This window comes from Triplophysa dalaica, chromosome 24 (genome assembly GCF_015846415.1).
Source record: "Triplophysa dalaica isolate WHDGS20190420 chromosome 24, ASM1584641v1, whole genome shotgun sequence".
In the NCBI taxonomy this organism is placed as follows: Eukaryota; Metazoa; Chordata; class Actinopteri; order Cypriniformes; family Nemacheilidae; genus Triplophysa; species Triplophysa dalaica.
This window is the reverse complement of record NC_079565.1, coordinates 5,170,479-5,192,644: the sequence shown is the minus strand read 5'-3', so window position 1 is coordinate 5,192,644 and position 22,166 is coordinate 5,170,479. Positions and strand designations below refer to the sequence as shown.

Sequence of the window (22,166 nt, the reverse complement as noted above, 5' to 3'; positions counted from 1 at the left end):
CCTGAACCCATGTCAAAGATTGAGCTTTAGGTTGAGTTTGGATGTCTGGCGTGTAGGAGAAGACATCTCTTCATTTGACTTATGTGAACCAGAGATTCATTTTCTCATATTATTCTTTGCACATCTACACAGCTGTTTTTCTTAGACTTTATCGTCTGTTATTCTTTATTCCTGTACATTATTAAATAAGATGTCATGCTCATGTCTTTATAAAGTTAATTACCAGGCACACTACAAGTTAAATTAGTTGTACACAAATACGACACACCATTTTAAGCTTCTGTTTTTATTATTCATTTATATGATTCATTAACAATTTCAGCAAGCATGTAGAAAATCTGAGTACAAAATTAGTTATTCCATCATTTATTTCATCATTTTGTAAAGTATATTTTTTAATAAAGGGCAAGTACAGTAAAAAGCGACTATTAAAAAAATGAAATTCAAGAAGTTCCAAATGTGAATTTAACATTTATGAATCTTTTTTAATGCTTGGCAACCAAGGCTCGTTTGATTTCACACAAAACGTGTTGCCCTTCTCAGTGGTGACCCTGAGGGGAGAAATAATTCATATTTCATTTATGTTGCAGAGAAAGACACATTTTCTATCAAAATTATTGTGCTCCTAAATTACAAAGGTAGCAACTATTAAAAATATGTATTTGTTAGGTCTATATAATAGTTGTAATTATATTCCACATTTAAATACTCACACTACAGCTCTGTTTACACAAGATGGGCTTGTTTCGACAGCACTTTTAATTTTATTGGCTGGAATTTGAAACCCAATGAAGGAAAAGCAGCAGGTAGCAGGGATTGGAGGCCCATGAGCTGTTAAGAAAATAAAACAGTATGTTACAGTTTTCACCACAGTTCTTCAATTCACACAAAAAATGCTTTAAATATCCTTATTTAGTTATGAATTAATATCCAAATACTGTAGTTTACAAAAGTGGCATATATCATGTAAACCTAAATTAACTATCACAATTATTCAGGTTCCATAAAGAATCTTTATGGGTCTTTGCGTAATAATAAAAGTTAATTGCACTACATTACAGATTATTACAGATTATTAATTAGTAATCTGTGACGTAATATCAGGAATTTTTTAATATAAAATATAAAAAATAAATACTGTACAGATATTGAAAAATCTGAGAAGATACAATATCTGTACAATATATATTTCTGTGATTTTACAATATCTGATTCTGTACAATATATGTCTTTAAGATACAATAATAATAAAAATAATAAAATAAATGTTATTGAATTAATAATATAAATATAAACAAATTAAATTTCTGGTATTGCATTTATTTGGTTCTAACAGGAGTTTTAATTGTTGACAGTGTTTTATTAATATTAAAATCTTGGGTTCTGAATTATCAACAAACACACAAATTAAGATCCCTAAAATACTTACGCTGAGCTTCACAATCCAGGATGCCCAACAGCACCAGCCCAAGAATCAGACACACAGTAGTCCTCATTGTTTCTGAAGTTGTTTGAGTTGCAGACGTCTGAGTCAATTACAGTTTGCTTTTCCTTTTAAATGCTTTCTATTGTGATAGAAAGTAAGATCTGTGGTTTGATAAGGACCTCTATTTTTCAGCCCTCCCCCACCATCTCTTAGAAACCTATGCATATCATTACAAGTTTCCTTGGTCGTTGCAAACAGAGATTGCGAGATGATAAAATGCAGGTGTGAGAAACATGCAGGACATACGAGCATCTTGTGACATTGCAAATTTTTGCTGATGCAGACCTAAAGTATTGAATGCACACAGTAAATGCAACATAAATTAGTCATAGGCCAATATTTAGATATGAAAATGTATTTCATATGTCAAGTTTTTATTAATGAATGTGTTAACTATTACACATTGTATATTGATGTAAACATCTAAAAATAATTCTGTCTATTGCATCAAGTCATTTAAATACTAATATTTCTACATTAACATTTGCTTTGCAATATATTTATTGTTGCAGGTGTAATGTCTTGTTTTTTACTTATCATTGTGTGAGATCTACTTTCTCTCTTTCGTTGGTCAGATGATATGATGTGATTATTAGCAGCATCAAAATATTTACGTGCGGTTTTCTGCATGCTGTATGTTAAAATTTTACTAGCAGTATTTTGCTTGTATAGGAATATTTTCATATATGCTATTATTGTCATGCTATGTGCAATTTTGAGTTCACATTCTGCACTTGTTAACAATAAACCAATTTGGGTTGTTTTGCAACCTGGTGTAGAGGCAAACATGGACAAACCCAACCATAGTTTGTAAAACCTCCCAGTTGGGTTTTTAGGTTGTTCAACCCAGCCGTGTAATGTGTTTTGATCTGAAGATGAAGGGTTTAAATGATCTTTGAATGAGTTTTTGGACCTTTGGAGAGTAAACGTCATGGTTTCAATTTATTTTCACATTTTTAGACAGCATATTTACAAAGCATAATATTGTCAATGAACATTAAAACTGCTTAATATTTTATTGTATTTGTGTGTACAAATCTTAAAAACAGTGTTTAAACATTAACAATAAGGTCGACATAAAGTGTCATTGACATTGTTTTAAAGGCTAAATCATTCATGCAGCAAACAAAAGCCAACAACGCTATTTTTAATAAGTGTTTGTGTTAGAATGATGTGTTGCTTTGAAAGGATGAGGGTTACACAAAACTACCCAACATTGAAATAAATAAACCCAGTAAAATAACCCAAATGGCTCAATACAATGAATGAGTTGAGAACAGCAGATGCATGGTGAACAAAGTTCTGCTCATCTTAATGCAAAACTAAAATTATCAAACCACTATCGCCCTGCAAATAAAAGGTGGTGCATATCAGGAAAACATATCTGCAGTCTTCTCTAAGTTGCATGCTCTGTAAACTAAAGGCTTTTAAATAGCCTTGTTTGGTTTTACATTATGACCCAGAGTCCCCGACACATTTAGATGCATAGCAATGGTTAAGCGTTTATATCTCATGACTTAATTTACATATATAAATGTATTCGCATAGAGGTAGCACACCTGTGTTTTTTACCTGGACTATGAGTGCATGGTCTCCAACATTTGTAGTCGTGTTTGTTTTAAGTATAATTTTAAACTCCCCTAATAAGTGAACAAATTATACACATTACACCAAATAAGAAATATATAATAATGATGAGTTGTGTTTCATGATTTTTAAAATCAGGTCACGTGGAACACAAGTTTACAAATTCACCAGTTTATAAAAATTTTAGGCCATTTTAACTAGTCAAAGAGCCTATGTCCCCCGCCAATCTTGTGGTACAGTAAATCGGTAAAGGATTTGGTCATAGAGCAGCATGAGAAATGATTGTAACTTCTAAGACAGTTTTATTAAAAATTGCATTGCAACAGACAAACAAATACTGTTAAGACCCATATGAGCACGTGAACGCAATCTGAAAATGTCACAGAAGTGCAATTCATAACCATGTTAGTATAAAGATTTGCTGGCACAAAACATGAATCAGAAAAATTCAAAAGAACATCAAAAAGTCCCCAAGAAACCACCAACAGTTTCCTTTGCTGTAATGTTTGACACCTAACCTAAGAAATGTTGATTTGCTTGAGGTGACTCACTAGCCTATATATTTGCCTTCTAGGTTTTTACATTTTACTCAGTGCTCAAGTTCACGTGCATCAAAGGTTGCACAATATATATAGGCCTTATGTTACAGTCATTTAACAAATCATTATTTAAAAAGTATAGCTTTTCTATACCTATAAACCAAATATTGTACGGAAAACTTTCTGTTTTGCATTAAATTAAGCATAAATTATCTTTAAATATGTTTTGTTAGGGCATTTTGCTTGCGGGGACCGTCCTCACTGTAAACATGTTAATGTGTGTTTTTCCATTACTCAACTTTATAAGTTATAGGAAATACAACTACACTACTGCAAAAAAAATCTATGAACTGTAACAACAGAAATACACCAGAAAATATTTTAATTGTATATTTTTTGACCGTATTTTAAAAAGAAACTGTAAAAACAAGAAATCTTGCAGCTGCGACGCCAGAAATGAACTGTAAAATAATGTAAATTTAAAATGTCCCCTGTTTCCTGTAAATTTACGCTTTTTGACTGTATTTTAAAAAATACATAGAGTCAGCATAATGTAATTTATTTTCAAGTGACTTGCAAAGGCAATTTGCTTTAACCAAAGTTTGAGCTAAAGTTTTTAAGTTAGGTGGAAATTTTTACAGTTTAGGTACAACCTGCCCTACCAACACCAGTGATCCCACACACACGTAAGCTTTTTCTGAGAATCCCATCCGTCCGAAACTGTCGCCTACACTTCACAACTTTGTGGTGGACTGTGTTGCGTGGACGTATAATATTGCAAGTTTTCATTGTTAACACTTTAAGGTCTCATCAAGATGGGTGAGCTTACGTGACTTAACAAAAAGCATCATCTGCATTTATTCATCTTTTATATGTAATATTCATAAATATTTCTTAATTTGTATATCTTTTGTTATCTTCTTGTTTGTCCATGTAAGTTCATTGTGCATTAACTAATGGGTTACTATTGTATGATTTAACAAACATAGTTGTTTAAACTTATATTATTGTTCTTTGCTATTTCATTTTAAAGGGATAGTTCACACACACAAAAAATAAAAAAGCGTTTCATCATTTACACACACTCGTGTCCAACCTGGACAACATTCTTTCTTCAGCAGACACAGAAGAAGCTATTTTGAAGACCGTAAGTAACCAAACCACGTTGGGCCCATTGACTTCTATTGACTGAACACAAAACCACTGACGCATTTCTAAAACTATATATTCTTCTTTTGTGTTGCATATAAAAAAAGAGTGGAGATGATAAATGATGATATGATTAGGCCTATTATATGTGGTGAACCTTTAACTTATATAATTAACTAATTTTAATGCTTAATGCTGCTGCCATAAATACAAAAGTAATACAGCATATAAAATATAGATTTATTTATTTAATACTTTTTTGTTTTAATATTTCTGTAAAATTGCTAAAATGCATGTGTACTATTTATGTATTTAATGGTGTGTATGTAGACTCCCGATCAAGATAAAAGTCCTCCATGTCAGCCGTACCAGCAGAGGGCGCCATTAAAATCTCCCTCGTCTTTGCGCGTCCCCCTCGAAGTGATTTGAAGCTTACGCGCATGCGCACCAGCGGCGCGCTTCTTCCCTCCTCGCAAAATCAAACAACCGCTCGTACGCCAAACGCCGAGCCGACAATGGCACAACTGGTGGGTCCTCTCCGCAAAGAGCTCGCCGACTCCCTCTCCTCCTGCCGGGTGCTGGTGGTCGGGGCGGGGGGCATCGGCTGCGAGCTCCTGAAAAACCTGGTCCTCACGGGCTTCAAGAATATTGAAGTGGTAAGTTGGAGAAAGGCGGACTCTCTTTGTGCTGAGTGCGTTAGGCCCCGTTATCACACGGTCCCCGTTTACAGTGAACTCATAGAGGAACAAAATTAATCGTGAGGTTTATATGTTTGCATATGCGAGTTGCGTTATGTGTTGAAATAGTGTAATGTCGATTGTATTGACGTAGACATTTAAATCAGATTTTTACCCCTCGTGCCATGTTTTAACACCTGCTGAAAGAAGTACATTTACATTTGTCTGCATTTGGCAGACGCTTTTATCCAAAGCGACTTACATAGCATGATTCTATACATTTATACATAGGTATTTGCAGTCCCCTGGGATCGAACCCACAACCTTGCGTTGTTAACGGAATGCTCTTACCACTGAAAGTAAACAAACATGAGAATTTCTAATAGATTTAATGGTTGTAGTTAGAATTATATTGAGTTAAATGAAAACTACAATGTTTTCTACTGGTAATGTTTTAGGTTGTTTTAGTGGGATGGTATCTGGCTGTTGGGAACCAATAGCACACTATTAAATCCTACTGGAATAAGACCCACAAAACATTATGGGTTTTAATGGTGAACGGTCAATGATTCATAATACTATCTGTAATGTAAACCCAAATCATGCGACGTTTATTTGTAAGAAGGTAATATATGTATTTTCAATATCCAATAGCTGTTACTTACTGTAGAATGTTTATTTGTAAGAAAAATGTGAAACCCATTAAGGAACATTTCGAACAAGATTCTTCCCATGGCACTTGACTATAAGAGTAGGGGTGTAACCTCTGTGTCCTGGCCAGATTCCCTCCCATGGCCCTTGTGAATCATGGCCGTCTGATATTCCCCACCCCCCTGAATTGGCTCTCCTCTCCATCGATAGCTGGTGTGTAGTGAGCGCGCTGGCGATGTTGTACTGTGGCTGCCGTCGCATCATCCAATGGATGGTGCACACTGGTGGTGGGTGAGGAGAGACCACCCCTCATATGATTGTGAAGCACTTTGGGTATACAGCAATACACAAAAAAGCGCTATATAAATGCCTCATTCATTCACTTGTATTTCATGTCAATGAATCAATTCTCATCATTCTCATCTTATTGTATCTATTAGATTGTATGAGCACCAGGTATTCTGTTTGACGTTTGTCATGTTTGCAGATCGACCTGGACACCATTGATGTCAGCAACCTCAACAGGCAGTTTCTGTTCCAAAAGAAACATGTTGGCAAGTCTAAAGCGCAGGTAAATGGCATTTCAACTGAGCTCAGCCCTCATGATATGTATGTGTCAGACACTAATGAATTATCAATGTGTTCCAGGTTGCCAAGGAGAGCGTGCTGAGATTTTGCCCGTCTGCGAATATCACTGCTTATCATGACAGCATCATGAAGTGAGTCCTGACAACTTGGTGTTATATTAACACGCATACTTTATCTGGAGCATTAAAATGCAGATGGGTGTGTCGGGATGCTGTTTAATATTGGTTTGTGTGCTCTTCACAGTCCAGACTACAACGTGGAATTCTTTAGGAATTTCCAGCTTGTTATGAATGCTCTGGACAACAGAGGCAAGTCATGTTCTCTAAATCCAGTCTTGCACATGTAGATAAGTGCATTTACATTCATACATTTGACAATCACTTTTTTCCGAAGCTTTTGAGCTTAATGTTTTACTACATTCTCTAGGCGTTGTATACGTGACCTTTGCATTGTTAAGCTTAACCATCAAAAATATTTTTGTTTTGCAGCGGCCAGAAATCACGTCAACAGAATGTGTTTGGCAGCAAACATTCCTCTCATTGAAAGTGGGACAGCGGGGTATCTGGGACAAGTTACGGTTATCAAGAAGGCAAGGAACATTTGTTAAAACGACAGTATGTTTTGAGAAATGTCACGGCGTTTTCTCACATTTCATTTGTTTTTAATTGCAGGGTAAGACAGAATGCTACGAGTGTCAGCCCAAACCCACACAAAAAACCTTCCCAGGATGCACCATTCGCAACACACCCTCAGAACCCATTCACTGCATCGTGTGGGCCAAATATCTCTTCAAGTAAGTTTACCGAAATCAATCCTGTCATGCTATAGTGACCGAATAGATTGTGATCCCAATCGAATTAGACCATCTGACATGAGCACCTGCTATTTGTATTTCAATATTAGTGATTTTACTCCTTACCAGCTTAAGTTATTATTGCACCATGTATTTAATTGCTATGACTTGTCTCCACAGTCAGCTGTTTGGCGAGGAGGATGCGGATCAGGAAGTTTCGCCCGACACAGCCGATCCGGAGGCCACCTGTGAGTTAGCACCACATTTAAACAAAATGATGCACTGTATCATAATCTATTTTATTAAAGCTTCCTGCTTAATTATGTAAATACATATCCCTCCCAAAAATATTTTCACAGACAGGACATTTAGGAGCTTTTATATATGCTCGAAAATATGGTGGGGTGCTATTTTTTTTAATGTTTGCATGGTTTGACTGCAGGGAATCCTGAAGACACAGCGGCACGAGCTACAGCCTCCGAGCAGGATGGAGACATCAAACGAGTGTCCACTAAAGAGTGGGCTCGCTCCACAGGCTACAATCCTGTCAAACTCTTCAACAAGGTGCACTTCAAATCCTTAGTGCATGCTTGACCCTTAATCAATAAAGTGATGAGTTTTAAAAATGGTCTAAAATCTGTATCTTCCTGTTCGCTGGAACATTTCAGCTTTTTAAAGACGACATCATGTATCTGTTGACAATGGACAAGTTGTGGAAAAAGAGGAAAGCCCCTTTACCTCTTGACTGGACTGAGATTCAGAAGCTGGGTGAGTTTTAATTGAGGTTTTATTCACATTTAGTTACAGACTAAAGGGCATCACAGTGAGCTCTTAGTTTAATAATAATTAGTTTGGGTTAATAAGGTTGTTTTGTGGCAGGATGTTCTAAGGACGACGTCTCGGGATCTGGTCTGAAGGATCAGCAGGTTTTGGGCGTTCAGGGTTATGCTCAGCTCTTCCAATGCAGTGTGGAGACTCTCCGATCTCAGCTCAAAGATAAGGGTGACGGTGCAGAGCTGGTTTGGGACAAGGTGAGCTTTTACATGATGGAAGGACAAGCAGTATCAAACATCTAGTTTACAAAGAACCTGACCTTTTTTCTGACACTAGGATGTCTAAAGAAAGTAGTTACATTGGTGACCATATTGTTTTTTCATGTCAAAATGTGTAAGATGAATAAAAAAATGTCTCTCCTTTAGGATGACTCTCCAGCCATGGACTTTGTAACGGCAGCTTCAAACCTTCGTATGCACGTCTTCAGCATGAACATGAAAAGCCGTTTTGATGTCAAATGTAAGCCGTTGAAAAGCAAAAAATATATTTATAATTATAAACAGCAAAGTCATTAAACAATACAAACATTAAAATTGATTTTTCTTAAACATGAACTAAGAAAAAGCTTAAAGATATAAATGAAGTAAGGGGATGAAATAACATTCTTTGTATTAGTGATGTTGTTCTGATTTATTTATTTATTTATAAAAATGCACTACATTACACTTCAATACACTATGGCTGTAAAACTTTCGGAAATAATTGGCGTTTTAAATCTTTTTGTTATGAAGCCATGGCTGGGAACATCATTCCAGCGATTGCCACAACTAACGCCATCATCGCCGGTCTCATTGTTCTAGAGGGGTTGAAGATTCTCAACTCAGACTTTGATCAGTGTCGCACGGTAAAATGCTGCAGATTACAGTCAGTGTTGACCAAACTATCAATAATGCAATACGTTTTTGTGGTGGGGTAAAGCTGGTACCTTTTCTATTTAGTGAACTTTGGTTCAATCCTTATATTTTTAGATCTTTCTGAACAAACAACCCAATCCCAGGAAGAAGCTCCTGGTTCCATGTGCGCTGGACCCTCCCAATCCCAACTGTTACGTGTGTGCCAGCCAGCCCGAGGTCACTGTCAAACTCAATGTGCACAAGACCCTTGTGCTGGCCCTTCAGGACAAGGTAGCAAAATCCCTAGTATACACCATAATCTGTATCTAATAATGTCAAACTTTACTGTTAACGGAAACGCGTTTATAGTTTCGTTTCAATATTTATATAAATATAAAAATAAATATAACAAAATCCAATATATAAAATGACTAAATAGGAAAAAACTTAAATAAAGACAGATAGCCTACATACTTCGCTCTAACAGATGCTTGAAATGAGATGCGCAAGAAAGTAGTCCTACCATTAAAAGCATTTGAAAAATGATAACATGACAAACTATGAAATTAAAGATTTCAAAAAGTCTGGTGGTGTGTTAACCGTGGTATAAACAAGGGCTAATCCACGGCTAGCTGTGCATTAAAGGATTTTCATGCACGACGTGTAGGCGAAGAACCACCTGTCGCAAAGCACGGCTAGCCGTGGATTATACCGCTTAATTGGATATTTGCCAAGTTAAAGCTTTTATTGATATTTAGTGTCATTTGAGATCAAACAGGTGAAAATAATGGTTATTTTGTCGGGAGCTACCCATGCATTAAAGGCTTTTAATGCACAACTTCCAGCCAATCAGAATCCAGTATTCAAACAGACGATGCTATAAGCGGAATAATTGTCTCCGATCTGTTCAATTATTCGTGGCCACATTACCACTTCGGGTGTGCATAAATTAAAAAAATATTCAAAAAGTTTTATTTTTTTCCCCATTAAGATGAAACACCTTTTTTTATTTTTGTGTGGATTGGCACACTCTTATACCTAATCTATCTGCATCTTGGCCTTTTCAGATATTGAAAGAAAAATTTGGCATGGTGGCACCGGATGTGCAAATTGAAGATGGAAAAGGAACTATCCTCATCTCTTCTGAGGAAGGAGAGACTGAAGGTTGTCATTTAGTACATAGGTGCACTTTACAAGTCTGCCACTAGAGGATGTTCTTGTTATAACCTAAACTCTAAACTCTGATCTTGATTTAATGTTTGGGTGTCTGATTCTCTGTAGGAAACAATAACAAGTTTTTGTCCGACTTCGGTATTCGAAACGGAAGCCGTCTTCAAGTGGATGACTTCCTACAAGATTACACACTTTTGGTCAATGTACTTCACAGGTCAGTGCGTGTTTATAAAGCTACTTTATACCTTATTATTAGTCTTCTTGAACTTGATTTGTTATGTTGGTTGTAGTGAGGACTTGGAAAAGGATGTGGAGTTTGAAGTTGTGGGTGATGCGCCAGAAAAGGCGCCAACCCCAAGTGCCCCAGAGGAGGGGAAAAGCATCGCCAATGGTAGCAACGATTCTGCCCAGCCTTCTACCTCATCTAAAGGTAAACCTTATGCAGTTCCCACACATATGATAGACTAAAAGACTTCAAGTAATGTACTGAGTTGATTTGTATTTTGAGCTAAGCGATTTATTTATGGCTCCTCTTCTGTTTGGCATTTGTTAGTAAGACAGAGTTTCTCTCTTATAGCCGCTGCAGACGACGATGATGTCCTTATTGTAGAATCCGATGAAGAACCATCCTCGAGCACCATGGAAACCTCCCCGGACACCAGTAACCGCAAGAGAAAGCACCATGATACAGATGATTCTGCGTCTAAGCGCAAACGCGTTGACCAACAGCCAGCCGAGGACGATGACGACATCATTGCTCTAGATTAGCACATTTCCTTTTGACTCCCAGCAGAGGATTTTCCGCTATTGTATTTTCGTATGGATTCTCTTACCAACATGTAAATATATCTGTACAAAACGGTTCAAGTTCAGTGGATGTCTTTTTCCTTCTGTCCTTTGTTGAGAACAGAAAATGAGTTCTGAACTGCACTTGGTTCGATTTTTTTTCTCAGATGGATAAAATGCTTTTCAACCTTTTTACAAATGTGTGTGCCTCCCGGTGTTTCAGAAAAGCTGGAGAAAAGTGCTTGCTGTATTTCAGTGCTTTTTGTCATCTTTGAAAACCATATTTATTACAGATTTTCTGCAGCCAACCTTTGCTATATTTACCATCATTTTACAGTATAGTGATATTACTGTACGGGACTGTATTATCAACTTTTACATTGCTTTAGCACCAGAATGAAATCGTTTTTTTTTACAAAAAAATATACTTGGATAAATATTTAAACCTTAGTTTTTCTTCCTATATTTACTTTTTTTACCCAGTAAAAAAACAATCCCTCACTTTAGGTCAGAGTTGGGAGATGAATAAAGGGTCCGAAAACGTGTCGTTGTAGGGGTACAGTATTTTGATTCCTCGTTGTTTGTTCGTGTAAGAAATGAGAACATTGTTTTTCTGTTGCGGTCACGTAGAAATCAGAGTCCACTGGCCACGTTGTGGTTGTTGACAAACAAGATGCTGCCAAAGACTAGATGTTAAATTGAAGGGTACAACGTTCGTAAGGTCCCGACTTGGCGTGTAATGCACAACGCACGTGTACACGTCATCCTTGCGCATGTGTACTAGCTAGAACACCCGGAAATGGTTATTTTCTAGCGTAATCCGAAATTACTAAACCGTTTATTTCAGGTTTATTAATTTGCTGCCTGGAGGCGTCGCGAATATGGCCGCCTAGTTCGACGACTTTCTTAAAAAGCGCTTTGGTGATGCTGCTTGACTCAGTTCCCTATTTTGTAGTTGCCAAGGAAATGTAAATGTTGTGTCTTGACGTAGGTCAACGTAAAATACCACTAATCCAGTCTGGCGAAAATAATTTAAGTTAAATATATGTAAATATGTTTGTTTGTTTGAAGTAACCGTTACATCATTTATGAATAAATAGTTGATTTATAGAAAAATTATACATTTTTGAAACGGGTACGTTCAATTCAACTGAAGCCACTCCCACTTTTAATATGACGATTACTAACAACAACAACCATTTTCCATTCTTCCATGAATTACGTTTTCATTACAGAATTCCCTAAAATAAGTAATGTGACTTAAAATTTCCATTTCATTGTCCGGCCATATCCCTCCTCCTCCCTTTGGATGAAGTTGATTGGATTGAGCTGTACGACCCCCCCAGCCTGACACACTGGAGACTGGACTTCGCCCTCCATTTTATTCACCTTTCGCTGGGGTATTTAAACCTGCCCGTCCACGGACGACCCATTTGTGAGCTTTTGTTCCGAGCAGAATCAGGTTTTGGAAACATTTAGCTCCTCTTTGTGTTTTGGTGGGCGTTGGAGCCTTTTCATTCATCAGCCAATCAACGACAAGCTGTTTGTTGGTACAAGTTTGGCATTAAGCTCGCGCTCAAAGGACTTGTTTTTACAAGGCTTGCATTGACACCACCTATTAATCGCGTTTTGAGCAAAGGGTTTGGTCTGTTTAAAGATCCTGCGCGATTCATTTATCAGAACGGAAGACGGCAACATGGTGACACTGACAGCTATCGTATCTCCTCTCGGTCGGCATATCCACAGACATTTAGTGAGACAGGTTAGGAGCCAGCGTTGGATACCTGCTCGGAAATGCAACCTGTCTCTCTGCTCCAGCAAACTTGCTTTGAGCCAATGTAGGTTTTTTATGTCTTTAAATTGACTGTTTTGTTTTAGTCAAGAGGCTTGTTTTGGTTGTGACCTCATTTTGAATCTTTTAATATGCAAATTTCCAACCCATAATCAATACGTTTATTAGTGTTGTTGTGATGCTATCTATGACCGTGTTGATGATTATGCAGTCAGTCACATCTGTAATGTTTATTAGAGAAAACGCCTTCCTGCAACGATTGTTTACACTTCCGGGTCTTGCGTAACCAGGAATGTCTACACGAGACTTGATGGTAAATGATCAGAATGACGAAAGATTGATGGTACCAGCACAGATTTGGCATATTAATTATTTTCCGTTGTAAAAGCTTTACATGTTTTGTTTTTTTTAAGTAATTTGTGTACGTTTCGTGTGTTGATGTGTTCCCACAAGCCCCGCCCATTGGCAGAAGGGTTATGTTTATGATATGTGAAAAACACTTGAACGAAACCAGCCGTGAGGATGCAGTATGTCAAATGAAAAACATTGTGTCAAAGCGTTATTAAATTCATATGTAAAAACAATTTTAAACCTGAGCAATTTTGGGCATACATTTGACTAAAGAATCAATCAATTTAAACAATAAAAATAGGACATTATAAATAATAATTTGTGCTTGAAGCTTTCCTGCAAATCCAGTAGCTGTTTACAGCACAATCTTTCTATTGTGTGTTATCTTATCTAAACCCAGATAATCCGAACAGCACACACAGTCAGATTATAATGTAATGGTGTAATAGCCTGTTTGCTGAAACAAGTGAACATTTACAATAAAGTAATATAATGTTTATAGATGCAGTATGACAGCTCCATGTCTGTGGTAAACATCATAAACTCATTTCATGCATTTTGTTCCTATTTAACACACTATTCTGTAAGGGTATAGTTAGATGTTGCGTTTGCAGTCTACAAAATGGGTCAACTCAGTTGTAATCTCCCAGACCACTTAAAAAGCGGTCAGGAATCATTGTAAAGGGCCTTGTGTAGTATTTTAATCCAACGAAATCCCTGCTGGTCACATTCCCTGGCAGCTATAACATTTCATTCCTTTTGTTGACCCGAAAGCATGTGACCGTAATCTTAACTTTTCCACTTGTGTTTCATGTAGTATAAAGCACCTCTTTCTTGTTTGCTCAAGGATGTAATGTCTAGTGCATGCCCATTCATAAAGATGCTTAAACCCGGCTGAATGTCTTCATGTTAGTTCACTTAAGTTTTTTCCTGGACATTCCGAGTGTCAGTTTGTTTTATTTGAGTCATCAAATCACAGGAGGAAGTCTTTTTTTCCACTTGACTGTTTCTTCCGTGAGGAGATAAGCACAGCTCGTTGAACAAGTCGCTACATTTACTCTCTGTCGTTTTCCCTCGCTAGCTGTTCAAGTTTTTTTCTTTATTTTTTAAGCTTTTTAGAAAAATGTGTAATGTAATGCACGAGACGGCGTATTGCTCTTTAAAGTGTGAGTATCTATCTATCTATCTATCTATCTATCTATCTATCTATCTATCTATCTATCTATCTATCTATCTATCTATCTTTCTATCTATTTTTCTATCTATCTGTCCCTCTATCTGTCCCTCAGTCTGTCTGTCTGTCTGTCTATCTATCTGTCTGTCTGTCCGTCTGTCTGTCTGTCTGTCTGTCTGTCTGTCTGTCTGTCTATCTATCTATCTATCTATCTATCTATATATATATCTGTCCCTCAGTCTATCTGTCCGTCAGTCCGTCTGTCTGTGTGTCCGTCCGTCTGTCTATCTATCTATCTATCTATCTATCTATCTATCTATCTATCTATCTATCTATCTATCTATCTATCTATCTATCTTTCTATCTATCTGTCCCTCTATCTGTCCCTCAGTCTGTCTGTCTGTCTGTCTGTCTGTCTGTCTGTCTGTCTGTCTGTCTATCTATCTATCTATATTTATATCTGTCCCTCAGTCTATCTGTCCGTCAGTCCGTCTGTCTGTGTGTCCGTCCGTCTGTCTATCTATCTATCTATCTATCTATCTATCTATCTATCTATCTATCTATCTATCTATCTATCTATCTATCTATCTATCTATCATCTATCTATCTATCTATCTATCTATCTATCTATCTATCTATCTAGTACTATACTGTACTGTACGCCTCCCATACAATAACGCGTTTTACCGCATTGATAATTATGTCAAATTTTGGGGGGGGGCTGTTTACGTAGCAGCATGTATAGCGTCAAAGACGCGCAACGCCAAAAAAAGATGTTTCAGTATATGGATAGACGCAGGGACACCGTTATGCTTGTGACCGAAAATGATCTCCTGGCCGATATTTTTCCATCTTTTTAGTGCATCCGATGTGGCAGGAGCCTCTCGCGATTCCCGGTGGAGACAGACAATCGCCGATTGACATAATGGTGCGCAAAAGCGTCTTTGACTCGCAGCTCAGGCCCCTGAAAACGCAATACGACCCGAGGAGCTGCCAGCAGATCTGGAACAACGGCTACTCCTTCCTTGTGGAGTATGACGACACCAATGACAAATCCAGTAAGCTGCGCAATAATGTTTCGTCTAAAACTATGATAAAATGTTATTTAGTTATCGTTTTTTATTTTTATGCCTCTCGTTGGAACGAAATCTGATAATTGACTATTGTGTTGGTTTTAATGGAAACTATAATGGTCTCTACTAAATGTGTTGTGTTTTCTTGGTAGGATGTTGTTATCTTAATTTTCTCAAACATTGACACGTAGTGATTTGGTCAAATTGTTCAGTAAATCAACCATAACAAGATAAAACAAATCTGTGAGATGCTGGCCTGCGAGAAACTGTTTACTTGGTGAATTGTCCTAAAGTAGACTTGCTTCAGCTTTAAAGGGAGGACCATTGGAGGACCAGTTCAGACTGTGTCAGTTTCATTTCCACTGGGGGGAGAACAACGCCTGGGGCTCAGAGCACTCCATAGATCGACGCCTTTACCCTGCTGAGGTACCCTTTACCCACACCCCAAAAAATGAACGTAACGAACATTGCTCTTTCTGACTAAACATTGCATCATGCATCAGGTAATTAAAAAAAATATATATAATCATTCATATTTATTTGATATTATACCATGGTCTGTTTGAATACTGGATTCTGATTGGCTAAAAGGCGTGCATTTAAAGCCTTTAACGCACGGGTAGCTCCAGTCATTTTAAATTTAAAATGAACTGACAAAATAACCATCATTTACACAGGTTTGATCTAAAATAATACCGTAAACATCAATAAAAGCTTTATCTTGGCATATAACGGGATAATCCAAGGCTAAAGACTAAAAGGTGTGGGGTTTTTTTCCCCAAATATCTTCTGTATTTTTTTATTTTAAACTTTCTCTACAACCAAAATGAAATATGTAGGGGATAATCCACGTCTAGCCTTGCATTAAAGAATTTTATTGCAATAAAGCACTTTAATGCACAACGTGGAGGCAAAGAACCACCCGACCCCTCCGCCAAATGCATTAAAATCCTTTAATGCAAGGCTAGCCGTGGATTATCCAATTCATATTGCATTTTTGTTATAGAGAAAGTTTCAAATAAAAATATTTAAGATATTTGAAACAAAACCCCACACCTTTTAGCCTTGGATGATCCCGTGTATATATATATATGCCAAGTTAAAGCTTTTATTGATATTTACAGTATCATTTTAGATCAAACAGGTGTAAATGACGGTTATCAAACTGACTGGAGCTACCCGTGCCATAAAGGCTTTAAATGCACACCTTACAGCTTATCGGAATCCAGTATTCAAACAGACCATGGCCTTATAGTCTTAATGTCATTTTTTTTCTGAGAAGGAAATAATCCTCTCTTGCGACACAGATGGTTACAGAGGGCGGAGGCATTATAGTTAAACTTCCTTCTATTTTTGCTGCTTGACTGTAAAAGACATTTGGATAAGAGTCTGGCACTGAACCGGCATATGCACTATTGTCACTTAACCTGATACATAATTTAAAGACGGTGTTTGAGAGCAGACAAGTTTGCTCACTGGTGGTGAGAACGTGACCTTGTGTAAACTCTCAACACTCTTGTAGCTGTTGTGATTTGTGTGTGTGCGTGCAAAAGAGCTCATATTTCTTTCCTGTAAATGTATCCTCTATTGCGTAAAGTGAATTTTTTTCCACTTCTGGGTTAAAGGCAATCATTTGTTTTCATTATTTTCTCTGTGTCCAAGCCATTGTGCTTCGGAAGACAAAGTCCAAAAAGCCAAACCTTGACTGTGAAGTTATGAAAGAAGGACTGAGTATAGTTGTAAACTGAATCAAACCAAATGCATTATGGGAAAGGAATGCAATATTTATATTCACAGTAGTATGGGTGTGTATCTGTGTTCTTTACAAACAGCTTCACATTGTTCACTGGAATTCTGACAAGTACAGTTTGTTTGAAGAGGCCGTTGTGGAAGAAAATGGGCTGGCTGTTATTGGAGTCTTCTTGAAGGTACTTTTTTATAAAATAGTTAATTTAAAAACTAAATACAGATGGAAAAGCAGTAAGGACCCATACTAGCCGGAACTGAAATATGCGGAAATATATGAATATCAAATATAATAAAAAGAGTTACACTTGGGTCGTTCTACTTTTGTTCTCAAATAAGCAAAACTTTTCATAAATTACAATAAAGTTTTGTACTCTAGTGTATAAAAAAAGCATATTTTTGTCTTCACAGGTTGGAAAGAGGCATGAGGGTTTGCAGAAACTGGTGGATGCCTTGCCTGCCGTCAGACACAAGGTAAAATTAAGAAAAACAGTGCAAAGTAGATGTTTGGTGCACATTGAGCCATGCCTTCCTTGTGACTTACTGAGATAATAATCTTGTTGCAAGAATCATCTCTCATTGGTAGATGTGAGTTCACTTTTAGAAGCATTAGTAGTTACAAAATGCTTTCTGAATAGTATAATATCTCCGTCTCAACTAGGACAGCGTGGTAGAGTTCAACAAGTTCGACCCCGCATGTCTTCTCCCAAAGAACATCGATGACTATTGGACCTATGCAGGCTCTCTGACCACCCCTCCCCTCACGGAGGCCGTGACTTGGATCATAATGAAACAGCATATTGAAGTCAGTCATGATCAGGTAGGAGACTTATATTTTTGGGGAATTTGAGACAGGAAATTGAGGAGTGATGTTTCCATAGAAATTAACTTTCCTCGCCGGACAAACTAGATTAAAACTATATATTTTGGTTTTATAAGCGAGTTATAAATTTAGGCTTTGAGAGCTTTCTGACACTGGCTGTTTACTCGGCTGGTGGGCTGTTCGTCATTTTTTCCACTGCTCCATGGTAACCTGGGAAATGGAATGGAAAGCTCGTCTGGTTTACTGCTGACGTCTGTTTATTCATCTGTCTGAACCCCCCTTAAATGGGCAAAATTACTTAGAACCATTGAAAACAACACATTATAAAAAACATTTTTTTGGTAATAATTTGAAAGATATAAACTCACCTAAAGGACTATTAGGAACACCATACTGATACTGTGTTTGACCCCCTTTCGCCTTCAGAACTGGCTTAATTCTACGTGGCATTGATTCAACAAGGTCCTTGAAGCATTCTTTAGAAATGTTGGCCCATATTGATAGAATAGCATCTTGCAGTTGATGGAGATTTCTGGGATGCATGAAGCTCCCGTTCCACCACATCCCAAAGATGCTCTATTGGGTTGAGATCTGGTGACTGTGGGGGCCATTTAATACAGTGAACTCATTGTCATGTTCAAGAAACCAAAATGAAATGATTCAGGCTTTGTGACATGGTGCATTATCCTGCTGGGAGTAGCCATCAGAGGATGGGTACATGGTGGTCCTAAAGGGATGCACATGGTCAGAAACAATGCTCAGATAGGCCGTGGCATTTAAACGATGCCCAATTGGCACTAAGGGGCCTAAAGTGTGCCAAGAAAACATCCCCTACAGCATTACACCACCACCATAATTGCTTTAATGAGAAATTGAACAGGTGTTCCTTATAATCCTTTAGGTGAGTGTAATTTGTAGTAATTAAAACAATATGAAAATTATATAATACTTTATAATATTTAGTTTACCATTGCATTAAAACAGGTCACGGCTGAGTTTAAGTCACTTTAAAATGGCTTTAAATGAATCCCATTCAATAAAAATGTATATTTCAAACTCTGTGTTATATTGATTATCCTATTCTCACAAACTTCTCTCGTCCTCTCAGTTGGCAGTGTTTCGCAGCATGCTCTTTACATCTGCAGAGGAGCAGGTGCAGAGGAGTATGGTCAACAACTTCCGCGTCCAGCAGGCTTTGAAAGGACGGAGCGTCCGTTCCTCTTTCACCCCCTTCCTACAGGACGCTCCTTCGATGGAGTAACACAAATTCACAACCTAACGTCTAAAAGAAGCACAATCTCAGCAGTTACTTTTACCGCATACTCTGTTCTCTATCAAGGTCTTAAACTGGAATTTCCAATTTACCCAACAGGTTGAAAGGGATTAGAAAGCTATTGTGTTCTCAAATGTGTGCATTATCTGAAGGGTGTTTGTTGCTGTATTTGTACAAGTACTGAGATTTTTGGTCTATACATTGGCAAGTTTTTTTTCCACTTTTGAGGATAAAACGCCCCCTCTTGTGGATAACTGACAGATTACAACACATGCATTGTCTTGTTAATTTTAATTCAGTACTTTTAGTTTAATTGCAAACTTGTTTACTGTCTGAGGGAATTTCTTTTAAGCATGAAACTGCACAATGCGTTTTAAGATGTTATAATCGTTTTAACGAAGTATTTTCTCTAGAACTCGTCTACATCTATTTTCAATATCGTAGTATGATTTAGACTAGACAAATAGTCTTTATAAAAGGTGCACTGGTAATATGAGATGTAGAGTGAAGTAGATTTATACGCACAATTCTTTAAATAATTAGCATTACTGTACTTTCAATATTATCAGAGCAGTTTATTAACATTCATAGTGCCTTTAACGTTATACGATGATTTATTCTCCATTAATTTCATGTAATCAACAAACCAAGCGCACAATTTCTTTGGCCACATTTGCCTCTGAGTGAAATATGTGCCTGCAGTAAAATATTTTTTAGTATTTGTTGGTCTCATCGATTAAGCTCACGTTTATTGTTGTTACGCTGTTTCTGGGACTTCAAGTGCATTTGTAGCGGAGATGAGGTTTGTAGAATGTCTTGTAGATTTATTCTGGGTCACTTGGACATGTTTCCACTGTATTTCATTATACAAATTTTAAAAGAGGGACCTTATTTCTCCTCTAGAGGCACATGTAAGACCACTCAATAGAGAATTGAATCTTTGTGCATTCGTGGCATTCCATTTCTAAAAAATCCAGTAAATGCAATAAGGCAAAAAATATTAAAATATGGTACTGAGACATATGTGACCCTGGATCAAAAAAACATTCTTAAGTAGCACGGGAACCTTTTTATTAAAAGCCAAAAATATATTGTAAAGTGTTTCTACACATATCGATTTTTTTAATACAAAAAATCATTAGGATAAGGTAAGGCTCATGTTACATGAAGATATTTTGTAAATTTCCTACCGTAAATATGTAAAAACTTTTTTTTTGTGATTGGAAGGCCTGCTACAGTGCCTCTGATAAACAACTTCAAAGGCAATTTTCTCAATATTTAGATTTTTTGGCACCCTCAGATATTGTCTTATTGTCAATAGAAAGTTTTTTATTTCAATTTTCGAATGATGTAAAAATCTACTTTTGAAAAATTGATCCAACATCGTCCAGGGTCACATATGTTTTTATAAGTTGTGAGAATTCCATTGATGAGAGATGGAGTTTTCATGCTTGGTATTTAAAGATGCTTTAAAGTAAAATTGCCAGAGATGTGCAGTTTTTTTTTCATTGCCAACAGACACTGGTCTTTTGTTATGGCTGAATAACAATGTTCTTGTATAAACTCTCCCTAAAATGGCCTCCCATTTGAATGGGCCACCTGCTTCTCTCTCAGAGATGCGGAGTAGATTGGAAAGCTGGATTTGCACTGTACAAACACTGGGTTATGGACGGCTGGGAGCTCTTCCCTGCACCTGCACAAGTTTTCAGCTACTCTGTGCCCCTAGTCTAAAAAGTAGGGAACATTCTTTCACATCAGGAGGGAGGCACAGTGTTTTCCTATTGAAGCAGGAGTGAATGGCTTGTGAAGGATCTTTTGTTTGGGTTTAAATTATGCATTGCCGTTCTTAATATTTAAATGAACATCAAATTGATATTCTTGTTAAGATTGCGTGGCTGAAATCTTTCTGGTATGATTTGCTTTCATTAGCTACCTTGAGGTCTTCATTCAATTAAAAAATAACACTAAAACTTCGCTTACAACTAATTTGTAAAATTGTCACTTATGTACTTGTGGTAACTGTTACAAATGTTATGATCTAAAAGTATGCAAAGGTTAACATGATTGGATTACACCGTGTGCGAAAAGTATTGTTGTATTTACTATATAATCGAACCTTCACTTTTCCATTTTATATGGGTCACTATTTGTTTTACTTTTGGGAGGATACAGGAGTGTGCCCTGGGGTTTCAGACAGGGTAAGAGGGTGATGCCGGGGGTTTATGGAGGCCCCATCCCTGCATTCACAGCATGCACCAGATGCTTGTCCGGTTCAGCTGCATTTTAAAGGTGCATGTTTTGGTTGACTCCGCATAGGAGGGGCCTGAATGTCAACAACTGCATCGTAACCTCCCATTCATACTGTCTGAAATGTTTGAGTATTATCATTTTATGTGTAAAAAATAATAAACAAAAAATATTCTGGAGCTACATGTGTGTTTTTGCTATGTTAGTAACACGAAACAATGTGCATTTAACTTTGAGTTTTTTTTACTTTTTGAAGCGACAAGAATACTTTGTGAGAAAAACAAACCAAACTAAGGACTTAACAACCGTTGGGTGTGTTTCAACACCAAAATTCTGGATGTGAAATATAGACCATTTGCTGGGTTAATTTAATCCAGTTTTAGTATGTCCCTTTTTTGACCCAACACGGCATTTTTAACATCCTTCTTCATTTTACCCCTTTTTACATTGAAGTTATAGATTGTCTAACAGTATCCTTAGATTTGTATGTTTTGTGTATCCCTTAAGTCAGGGGTGTCCAATGTCGGTCCTGGAGGGCCACAGTCCTGCAGAGTTTAGCTCCAACTTGGCTCAACACACCTGTTTGGAAGT

The 22,166-nt window shown here is 37.2% G+C and overlaps 3 protein-coding genes across 4 annotated transcripts; 2 read left to right on the top strand and 1 right to left on the bottom strand.

The window, feature by feature from the left end:
• Positions 1-270: 270 nt before the first annotated feature.
• Positions 271-1,596, bottom strand: LOC130414450 (C-C motif chemokine 13-like). The gene is made up of 3 exons (XM_056740348.1): positions 1,430-1,596; positions 714-831; positions 271-551 (listed from the first exon to the last, which is right to left on the bottom strand). Exons 1-3 carry the CDS (start codon positions 1,494-1,496, stop codon positions 473-475), a joined length of 264 nt encoding a protein of 87 aa, XP_056596326.1. The 5' UTR covers positions 1,497-1,596; the 3' UTR covers positions 271-472.
• Positions 1,597-5,172: 3,576 nt separating this feature from the next.
• uba2 (ubiquitin-like modifier activating enzyme 2) lies at positions 5,173-11,639 on the top strand. The gene is made up of 17 exons (XM_056739347.1): positions 5,173-5,417; positions 6,577-6,660; positions 6,738-6,808; positions 6,921-6,985; positions 7,166-7,266; positions 7,349-7,470; positions 7,651-7,718; positions 7,913-8,034; positions 8,139-8,238; positions 8,350-8,501; positions 8,670-8,763; positions 9,036-9,148; positions 9,273-9,428; positions 10,205-10,301; positions 10,419-10,524; positions 10,601-10,740; positions 10,888-11,639. Exons 1-17 carry the CDS (start codon positions 5,202-5,204, stop codon positions 11,076-11,078), a joined length of 1,998 nt encoding a protein of 665 aa, XP_056595325.1. The 5' UTR covers positions 5,173-5,201; the 3' UTR covers positions 11,079-11,639.
• Positions 11,640-12,429: 790 nt separating this feature from the next.
• Positions 12,430-21,754, top strand: ca5a (carbonic anhydrase Va). Of its 2 annotated transcripts, none has more exons than XM_056739348.1 (7): positions 12,430-12,934; positions 15,274-15,471; positions 15,794-15,912; positions 17,319-17,414; positions 17,644-17,706; positions 17,894-18,052; positions 19,164-21,754. In XM_056739348.1, exons 1-7 carry the CDS (start codon positions 12,793-12,795, stop codon positions 19,314-19,316), a joined length of 930 nt encoding a protein of 309 aa, XP_056595326.1. In that variant the 5' UTR covers positions 12,430-12,792; the 3' UTR covers positions 19,317-21,754. The 2 variants fall into 2 exon arrangements, with proteins under 2 accessions (XP_056595326.1, XP_056595327.1); XM_056739349.1 differs by lacking the exon at positions 12,430-12,934 and adding an exon at positions 12,954-14,405.
• Positions 21,755-22,166: the final 412 nt, after the last annotated feature.